At 36.9% G+C, this 11,147-nt stretch overlaps 1 protein-coding gene across 4 annotated transcripts in view; it reads left to right on the top strand.

Moving 5' to 3' along the window:
• The first annotated feature begins 396 nt into the window (after window positions 1-396).
• Window positions 397-11,147, top strand: part of LOC125649337 (septin-2-like) — a 45,442-nt gene continuing 34,691 nt past the window's right edge. For 3 of the 4 annotated variants that reach the window (XM_048876801.2, XM_048876795.2, XM_048876786.2), the window contains exons 1-2: window positions 612-2,161; window positions 6,534-6,639. In XM_048876801.2, the coding sequence (XP_048732758.2) occupies window positions 1,280-2,161; window positions 6,534-6,639 (988 nt within the window). In that variant the 5' untranslated portion in view covers window positions 612-1,279. Of the gene's footprint in view, window positions 2,162-6,533; window positions 6,640-11,147 lie in introns of all 4 variants that reach the window. The other variant, XM_048876810.2, reaches the window with a different exon arrangement.

Raw genomic sequence — 11,147 nt, 5'->3', positions numbered from 1 at the left:
ATTACACTACGTATGTTAGCTATTGTAAAACATTACACTACGTATGTTAGCTATTGTAAAACATTACGCTATGTATGTCAGAGTAGGTAAAGAGACACCAAATAGATTTGCCAAAGGCTCTAAGAAAGTCTGACTCATTTGATATTATTATTAACAGCATTTTTATGCATTAAGAATCTCAGATACACATTCAAAAGGAATTTATAGCCTTATAAACAAAGAAGAACCTTCAAAAGCAAAGACTGGAAAGTGTGTACAGTTCATAATGAATTCCACATTATTTTGAATTGAAGACCCCATCAGACAAATTATCCTTTGGCAAGGGTCTTTCATTGACAGGCATACAATTCACCTGCATTATTCATAAGTTGGGCATGAAATGTTCTTGATAGGTTTTGTGTATTTAGACTGTGGACCAAATTAGTCTCAGGTTAGTGAGCAAAGGTCAGGTATCTCAAACCTGAAACCAAAGAGGGAGGGATTTGTCTGTGTGATCTGGTGAATGGCTGAGAGACAAAATAGTACCCCATGCAGCCACAGGGAATGATGGGTACAATACAGCAGTGAGTCTCATGCACCTGGGTGTATGTTACGCTGTGTCAGATCAAGTAGCCGGGAGGTGACACTTTGTGATACGCATTGTTTTCTGTGTTCTCCATCAGTGAACTGGAATCTGATTAAAGCGGATGTCTCAGCTGATGTTTTATATACATGTCTATATATACGATCTGTCTGACTGATTGACTGCATACATCAGTAGATCAAACTCGTTTGACTTAGTATCAATTTAAGGATTGTTCAATGTGAGATCACACACTAGAGTTCGGGAGCTGTGAATGGCCGTCTTACAAAAAGTTTAAATACCGGGGTTAAGTGTATCAGATTAAATACACACAGTAAAAGTTGTCATCTGTTTGCAGAGTGTGGAGACAAATGATAAATGCCGACTTGAATTCAGAACTAAGACTGAAGACCAAGATAGACTGAGGTCCAAAGCAGTTTTTACGCACATAACCATTTATATCACCGGCTCGGAAGTGTTAATGGGTCATCAGTGTATTGTGTGCCTATACTGGTGTGGACTGTGGGTCACCATCTAATCTTATGTTTTTGTGACTGGCTTGTCATGTGGATTTTATATCAGCACCTGTGCACACCTGAATGAATATGTTAGTTTTACGGAACATGGTGGTCTAATTTGAATTAACGACTTTGAACACATATACTTAATGTCACACTTGAAACGTTACGCTTGTGTTTCTTTTGTAAACAAGTTGTTATGATTCCAAGGAGAAAACCGGGGACATACACATCCACACTCTCAACTGTTAAAACTCCAGCCTCTGGGGGACAGGTGGGAAACACTGGTCACTCAAGACCCACTACAACCTTAGGGGGACATCCTGGAGGAACCACTCAACTTAAGTCCCCCACCAGTCCAACCCACAAGTCAACCAATGGAACAGACTTGACAAGAGGAAAATCTGCAGAAAATGGTCAAGAGAGGCAACCTGTTAAGAAATCAGATTCATTCATGAATTCTAGAAACGTGTTTCAGAGTTTGTCTAATGGTAAACAGACACGACAAGTTCAGAAATCGGAGTCATTTTCTGAAACAAGAAGAAAGAGTTCCTCCTCTTCCTCTTCTTCAGTCAAAGTGGATTCGGTTGCACAGAGAAGACACAGTTCCACCAAAACCGATGTCCAGTCAGCTCACAATTCCGCTAGAGTGGATGGCACAGTACCTAAGAGACCAAACTCTAGATCTGGCACTATATCGGATTCAAGGTCCTCCAGTCTGTCAGATACAACCACTGGACCAAAACAACTTGGTACGGTATCAGATTCTGTGTCTGGACAAAGACACCCTAGTGGAACAGAAACGTTGACGTCATCATCACAGAGTGGTGTCATACAGCAGCCACCACATGCAGGTGGTGTGAGAGGTTCTACCCAGCGGCCACCACATACAGGTGGTGTGAGTGGTTCTACCCAGCAGCCACCACATACAGGTGGTGTGAGTGGTTCTACCCAGCAGCCACCACATACAGGTGGTGTGAGTGGTTCTACCCAGCAGCCACCACAAACCATCAGTTGTCATGCAGTAAATGGGGCAGTGTCTCTTGGCACTGCCAAGGTCAAAGGGGGTTCACCTCACAAGGTTAGTCAAAACAAATTGTTTACCTCAGTAGCATATGCACTGAATGAGTAAATGTGATCTCCTGCAGTCTAGGATCATCCTGGGCAGATTGGAGGGCTATTGCATAGTTTTTACTAGGGTGTAAGATTTCGATTGAACTACCAATTTGGGGATAATTGAGGTACTTTCAGGGAGGAATTAATTCCACCAAACTTCCCACCCTTCCCCATTTATGTTGCTAGTTAGAAGTATTGAAATATGCACTTTTTATCTTTGTAATCTGTCGTACAGAAGTGTATTATTTTAGAGGGTGTGCTAAGTCTATTAATTTCTGTAAAGTGCTTTAAATGGTTCACAACGAAAACCGCTTTTGAAATGTGTCATTTGGCCATTGAAAGTTTGTGTGTAGGTTTCATATTGCATCTTTTTGTGTTCAGGTCCAGTTGTGAAGGATATGTGTTTCTAGTTCTAGGCCTTGATTTATAGAATTATATCCTGATAACCTGATACTTACAGAAAATGACATGTCTCTGGCTCAGTAATGTTAATTGGAGACTCATATTTATTTTTTCTTGTGGACCAGAAATCTAATGATTTCCAAAGCAGTCTTAAGCTCTTCGTTGTTCTAATGCTAATCTTGGTTTATTGGATTAATTAAAGGCATGAAAGTTATTCAATAGTTTACACAGGAGTGAACATGCAGACCGATTATGTTTAATCTTGCTAGAATAAGTTTCTCTGACAGATTTTTTTGAGATAGTTTACGGGAACGATGTGTGAGTTAGGGCATTTATTCATTCTACATCTTGCTTATCTCACAAACATTATCAGGAACATTCCTGGAGGTTTGACTTAGAGGACACGGAAGGGGGATGATGGGATTTCTCCTAGAGTCCTGCCCGAATTAGGGAAATTGACAAGGAAAATCATAATACTAATTGGTTAGTCGGATTAAAAAATAGTCTGTCTAAAATAGCAAGGAAGAATTACCATCTAAAAAAAGTTATAAAAATGTTTGATGTAATAGAATTAAAAACAAATTCTTTCAGTAGGTTTTCAGTATTTTATAATCAGTGCACTGCATGCACAGTACAGTTCTTAAATGTTATGTTGACCCTTGTCATCAGTGTGTCTGAGAGCAATGGATTCCAGATGTTAGGAGTTTGATGAGTTGTTCAGACAACAGATTAGGATGCTTATAGTGTATGATTACTGGTACCTCCCCCATCTGCCTGTCAATAGATTAAACACATATCTTTGTGTATTTTTTTTTTTACCAATAATAAACTCTCAGTCTTGGGGAACATCTCTAAAGTCATAATTCTTTTAATGGCCTGTCTTTGATGTGGCAGAATGGCATCAGAGGAGATTGTGAAGTCCTTTTGACCTGCCCCCTCATTGAGAGTGAGCACTGAATATTTTTGAGTAGACTTCCTCTTCAAGCTTTGAACAGACGGAGATAGGCTATTGCTGTTTGGGGGAATTATTGTACAAGGTGTGCACTAATTATGTTTCCAACAGGTGTCTTCGATGAAATGGTAAGTTTATACATGGTTAATGTTGTTGCAGTGCATGCAGATTTTTCTGTTAATCAAGCAGATATTGTTGAGATTTACAGTGAGTCACTGAAGTTCAGATAGCCTGGAGATAGAAATCAATAATGACATGGAGCTCCATGATGGATGTGTTGTCCCCAGTAAACAAGATGCTGGGTACTTCTAGTTCATCAGGCCTCTCTACACTATTGTCTTCATGGGACAAGAGAGGCTTTGTAAAAGGGAAAAAAAACCTGTTCTATGTATTCATTGACTATCGTTGAGAATTCATCATGCAGTATATTCATTTGATGCTGATGATGTGAAAAAATTTGAAACATGTACTTTATGATGTGAATGCCTAATGAATAGCAAAGGTTTGGTCAGTCAAATTATAAATCATGCTTAATATGCAGCTCTGAAACAGGTCGTTTATTTGATGGGCAATAAAGGGACTGAAATGGGGGGTTATTGTGAGCAATGGGTCTAACGAGTACCATGATTATTACTAAACATGATCTTAAAGGGTATTAGGGTATCGTTTGACAGACTTGTTTGTATACCACAAAGTTGGTATGATGGTCAACATCCTGTTTATTTCTCAAGGTTAAATGTTGCACTGTTCCATGCATGTAGGTTTTGTTACATTCATGGAAAGTTTAACTTTGGGAAATAATTTATTGTAAGATTGTTACCTGCTGGTAAAAGAATTTTAATTGTTTGTAAAGCAGAAAAAAACATGGAGGTTAAGAGCTATTGTAGTACACAGGTCTGTCTGTCGGAGAGAGATTCCCTGCAGATGTAGGGATCTGCTGCATACCACGGGATAGTGTTCTGACACACGCGTATCGTTATCAGTTTAACCAGCTGTACATTGCACCAGGTATACTGCAGGCTGACAGAGAGGTGTGTCCACCTAATTTTTTTCTCAGGTGATGCTGCTTACCTAAACACCATGCAGTATGTCTATATTCTCAGGGCTCGATCTGCTCTTGACGTGTCGAGAATTTCGATACACAAAATGTCTGTTCACGTTCACAGCAGGAGTGAAAGCTTTGATACTCCGCATAGTCTCGTTATGATACAGAGCTGGTGTATGTGATATGATTAAAAAAAATTAGATACAGGACACTGCTTGTATGTCAGTTCTTTATCTGTGAGCTGGGCTTTCATCTGATAGAAGGTTTTAAACCTACATTTTGTAATATGAAGTTTGATAGATTAAAAAGCAATTTCTGGGTGTCAGTTTGCTAGTTGAATTGAACTTGTTTTGTGATGGTTATATTAGGCAACAGTAGTTTGAAAATGAATGAAAATTTGGTCTCTATACACTTGGTTAACCCTAATAGCTTTTATGCTTTACAGATTAAAGTTAATAGAATTTTAATTAGATTTTCTCATTTTTCATCACTAAGTTTGATAAACTTATTTATTGATATAGAAGAGTTTACTGTTGGGACATTTGAAAAAATTGGTTGTGGAAATCCCCATCCCCCCCCCCCCCCCCCTTTCCATCACTTTAGATCCAGCAGTGGTATAAAAAATGTGTTAAACTTGTTTTTAAAAATGTGTTATTTTATTTTCTCAGAGTTTGAACTCTGGATTTTGTTGCTGTTGACATATTCCCAAAACTCCCGCTTTTTTTTATCGCTTGTTAAGTTCATCATATATAGAATGATGGGTCTTGTGCCTGAAATTTGTAATGTATATGCAAATTTATTCCTTCATTAACGTATTTACAAAAAAACTTCAAACACAAAGGCTCACAATGTTAGACCTTGACTAATTACCATGTTATTGTATGTAGCAGATTTCCATTTTATTATTATATGCCTTAATGTATGGTTCTAGAGAGTTTTTGATATAAAACTTTAAAAGCTGTATAAATTTTAATGACTTAAAAATATATAAGCAAAAGTTCAGGTAAACATTTAGAGAACTCTCCCAGACTACCAGCCCCTGTCAATGTCAATATTCAGAAATTATATTGGGCATATCTTCAATATTCTGAGTAACACTCTACTGCATGATATAATTGTCTTACATTTACATTAATTGCTCTCCAGAATCTTTATGTCAAAAGTATGTTTTTATTTTTCAATGTACACAAATTCACTATTTCCCACTATCCAAAGTGCCCTGTGGGAGGATCAGTCCTGCTAGGATACTTCTAGTTACGAATACATTTATTGTCTTATAAAGATGGATTTAAAAATACATAAGGGGTATATAATGAATTTATCATTACTACAGTAACACTCAGATCCAAAGAGTTAAATCATGTCCTGCTGACAGGTGTGGTTCATGAGATTAAACTCGATGCTGACAGGTGTGGTTCATGAGATTAAACTCGACGCTGACAGGTGTGGTTCATGAGATTAAACTCGACGCTGACAGGTGTGGTTCATGAGATTAAACTCGACGCTTCGCATCTTGTTTGATCTGATGATCCGCCCCTGTCAACTCGATGTGATCTGATTCTTCAGATCAAGGTGCTGTAGCAATAATACCATAGAAGTGGAATGTTTAGCGGGACATAAATTTAGCGATTTTCCCATAAAAATGGTAATACATATTTAGCAAGAGCTATAATTTTAGCACTTTATGATTCCAAGAAACTTAACTATTACCTATGATACAGAATAAATCGTTTGCAATATTCATTTCTTAGCGATCTCAAAACCCTCGCTGATAATGCCAAAATTAAATCCTTGCTAAAAATTAGATGCTTATATGGTATCTATTTATCTTAAAACAGCTGATGATCACAACATTGTGATTGCTTTTCTGCGGATTGTAGTATGCTAATCATCACTCTGTTAGATATAGAAGCTGATGTTTGCCTTTATTTGTTACAGTTCACAGCACCAGAACAGTCGGGTTATGTCGGGTTTGCCAACCTACCCAACCAAGTCCACAGGAAGTCAGTCAAGAAGGGGTTCGAGTTCACCTTGATGGTAGTGGGTAAGTAAATCTCTAGACTATGGCTGCCAGTGATTATGTAAACCTGCTGTCATCAGGGATCAGGTTAGATAGGCATACATCATGGGACACTGGTGATGGATTGAAGAACTTTACAAGAAGGGTATCCCCGTAGTGTAGCACTGGATCAATGCATCGATTATCTGATCTTTACAAGAAGGGTATCCACGTAGTGTAGCACTGGATCAATGCATCGATTATCTGATCTTTACAAGAAGGGTATCCACGTAGTGTAGCACTGGATCAATGTATTGATTATCTGATCTTTACAAGAAGGGTATCCACGTAGTGTAGCACTGGATCAATGCATCGATTATCTGATCTTTACAAGAAGGGTATCCACGTAGTGTAGCACAGACCTGGATCATTATATCGACTATCGATATAAATCGATACTTTTGAGCATTATGATAGCCAATACAGCTAGCCCCTGTATTGTTTCATATATTAAGAGTTGTTATCAATGTATTTCAAAGCTTAGAGTGGGTTTCCAGTACAACAGGAGATGATGTTTCAGCCACTAGGACTCGTCCAATAATGCCAGAGCAAGTGTATGCCCTTGTTTTCGTAAAGAAAAATTATATTAATGAGAGTGAATAGATAAACACATGTACAGTTGTGATAAATTAATTCAAGCTAACGTACACTATAATGTGATAAATTAATTCAAGCTAACGTACACTATAATGTGATAAATTAATTCAAGCTAACGTACACTATAATAGAATAAATTAATTCAAGCTAACGTACACTATAATGTGATAAATTAATTCAAGCTAACGTACACTATGATGTGATAAATTAATTCAAGCTAACGTAGACTATAATGTGATAAATTAATTCAAGCTAACGTACACTATAATATGATAAATTAATTCAAGCTAACGTACACTATAATATGATAAATTAATTCAAGCTAACGTACACTATAATATGATAAATTAATTCAAGCTAACGTACACTATAATATGATAAATTAATTCAAGCTAACACTATAATATGCAAAGGAAACAAAAGGAAAAGTTGAGCTTTAGTTTTGTTATTGTTTGATTATTCTATTCCTCAAAATTCAGTGTAAAAATAATTATATTGTATCTTCAATACATATCGCATATAATTTCTCTGTATTACAATAGGTATCATATGAAATTTTTCCAAACGATGCCCTAGTGTAAAGTAGTGCTGTTGCAACACAAGTTTGATCATTAAGACCGGCAGTGGTTATATGTGAGAGGGTAATGTGGTCATCCACTCAGACATGTGGGTTTCCTACGGGTACTCCAGCATAATGTGGTCGCCCACTCAGACATGTGGGTTTCCTACGGGTACACCGATGTAATGTGGTCGCCCACTCAGACATGTGGGTTTCCTACGGGTACACCAGCATAATGTAGTCACCCACTCAGACATGTGGGTTTCCTACGGGTACACCGATGTAATGTGGTCGCCCACTCAGACATGTGGGTTTCCTACGGGTACTCCAGTTTCCTTCCACAACAATGATCCCTTTACTCCAATATCCCAGCCAACGAGAAGCATTAAGGTCATAGGATACCCAAAATTTTGGATGCATCAAATGAAGTGGGTTTTATGGTGTTTATGTGGGATTTTAATGAAGTGGGGTTTTACTGTGTTTATGTGGGATTTTAATGAAGTGGGTTTTATGGTGTTTATGTGGGATTTTCTATTATTTGATCAAGCATCAATGTAAATTGGTCATTATTAATATGTGAAATGCGCCAATAAAAAGACAATTGTGAAGGATTTCAATGTTTAGATATTGTTGCTTTTCCATTGAATTTTCAAGTTAAGATTTTTGAATAATGTAAAAATAAAGGTGGTCATAGGAAAGTTTTTGGTAAATATGAGTTTTTAGCAATATTAAAGCATTCACAAAATAATAGTTTTATAAAAATTGATACCAATTTTTGGGTACCCTATATCCTTATTATAAGTTAAAGAACTTGTTTTCCAGTCATAAAATAAATGAAGTGTAAACTTGACTGTAGAAGCCGGTGGAAATGAATGTTCAGAATATGTTTATATACTGCAGTGTAACCACATTAATTTTGTTTATGAAGTGTTTGATACATGTGTAGGAGAATAAGGAGGACTTTGTTTGTAAGATCATTTGTTTATGGGTGTGTCCCAGAGGTCAACAATGTTCATAATAACCTCACCACAATCTCTGGTGTTTATTGAAATTAACGATGATCATAGCTAGGGCAGCAATATTTGAGTCATGTCTATTAAATATATCTGGGGGTGCTTTGTTAGGAATGAGCCCTATAAATATATCTGGGGATGCTTTGTTAGGAATGAGCCCTTTAAATATATCTGGGGGTGCTTTGTTAGGAATGTTATAAATTTGTAGTTGGAGATGCCAAGCATGAAATGCCTGCACACTTTTTCTAATCACCTTTTGTTGTTTGTCTGTAAAATATTCACATTTTCATCTTCTCCAGAACCACTGTGCCAATTTCAACCAAACTTGGTACAAATCATCCTTTGGTGAAGGGGAATCAAGTTTGTACAAATGAAGTGCCATGTACCTTTCAAATGGGAGATAATATTAAAAGGCTAAAATTTTGTTGGATCGATCTTTTGAAAATCTCAAGAACCATTAGGCTAGAAAAGTTTGAATTTTCATAGGAACTTCCTGACATAGTGCAGATTCAATTTTGTTCAAATCATGAAGTTTTACATGCAGATATAAATTAAGGAAATATAGTTTAAAACCAGCTGCTCAAGGGCAACAGAACCTTGATTAGTTAAGGTAATATGCAAGGATCCTTAGGTATTGCCGATTCAAGTTTCTTCTCTCTGAAATAGACCACAATAAGGGATCAAAGTTGTACATGGTAATATATAGGGAAATACCTTTTAGAATCTTTATCTCAACAACTGATGGCCCATCAGTAGTCATATTGATTTGCAAGTATCTTCAGGTAGTTCGAATTCAAGTTTATTTAATTCAGGGGCCCAGGTGGTAAGGTAAGGTAAGTTTTGAATGAGAATAAACACAAAATTAATTTAAATAAATTATTTTCAAGAATAACAGGGCCATGTTTAATCATATCATGATACAAATGTTCCCAAGTTGTGTGGATTCCAGGTTTTAGATCACCTGAGCAGAAGTAAGTTTTTCTGATCAAAACTTTCCGTTGTCCAATTAATTTGTTCTCATCCAGAACCAATTGGCCAATGTCAACCAAACTTGGCACAGATCATCCTTGGGTGAAGGGGATTCAATTTTGTTCTAACTCTTTCAAAGGGGAGATAATCACAAAAAGGCAGAAATGAGGGTGGGGTCATTTAAAAATCAAAATTTTACATGCAAATATATACTAGGGAAATTTTTTAAAAATCTTCTCAAGAACCACTGGGCCAGAAAAGTGGAAATTTACACGAAAGCTTCCTGACAGTGCAGAATCAAGTTTATTAAAATCATGGCCCCAGGTTTAGGTTGGGGCCACAATAGGGGATCAAAGTTTTACATGCGAATATCAGGTAAATTCTTTAGAAATCTTCTTCTCAAGAACCACCACTGGTCCAGAAAAGTTCAAATTTACACGGCAGCTTCCTGACATTCATCATTGCAAACCACAGGTTATTGTTTGTGAAATAGAATGAAACAATAACCCGTGGTTTGCGACGATGCCTGACATTGTGCAGATTCAAGTTTGTAAAAATCATGGGGTATCTTGAGGCCACAATAGGAGATCAAAGTTTTACATGTGAATATATATATATATATATATATATATATATATAAAGGGACTCAGGTGAGCGATGTGGCCCATGGGCCTCTTTTTTTGTCCAGGTGACCATACAGTTGAGGGGGGGGGGGGGGTAATTTTTTTTATCCTTGCTCATAACTTGGAATGGTGAGTGATAGGGCTCTCATATTGGACATTCCTTGTGAAAAGACATTACTTTGGTACCAAAGATTTTAACCTTGTGACCTTTGACGTTGTGAATTTGACCTTGGAGTTTGACTCAATTTTTTAAACTTGATCCTTACTCATAGATTTTGAATGGTGAATGAGGGTCCTCATATTTTGTATATGCATTCCTTGTGACAAAACTTTTTTGGTACCAGTTTCTTGTGACCTTGACCTAAACTATTTATATTTCCTGAACTATTTATGATAGGACTTCCATATTTTTGTATATTCTTGATTCTTTATAGCAAGGCATTTAATTTCATTCCATGTTGTGTGACCTTGACCTTGGAGTTTGATGTACTTTTAAGAAACCTAACCTATTTGATATTTTCTGCAGGGGTGTGATTTTTCCTTTTTCCAGAGGAAATCCTGTTTATCTCAATTTTCCAAAAAATAAAAAAATAAAACACTGGGTTTGATCTTAAGTGACCCCCCCAAAATGATGTTTTTCCAGGTAGGGTGAGATGTTTTCCTCTCCTTTTGACCAGTTTTCCTCCGATTTCTGAGGAATTCTGTCACATCCATGTTTTTGATCTATTTGAA

The sequence above is a fragment of the Ostrea edulis genome, chromosome 1, assembly GCF_947568905.1.
Source record: "Ostrea edulis chromosome 1, xbOstEdul1.1, whole genome shotgun sequence".
Taxonomy (NCBI): Eukaryota; Metazoa; Mollusca; class Bivalvia; order Ostreida; family Ostreidae; genus Ostrea; species Ostrea edulis.
Note: the sequence above shows the minus strand (reverse complement) of the source record. Positions and strands in the feature narration are given on the sequence as shown.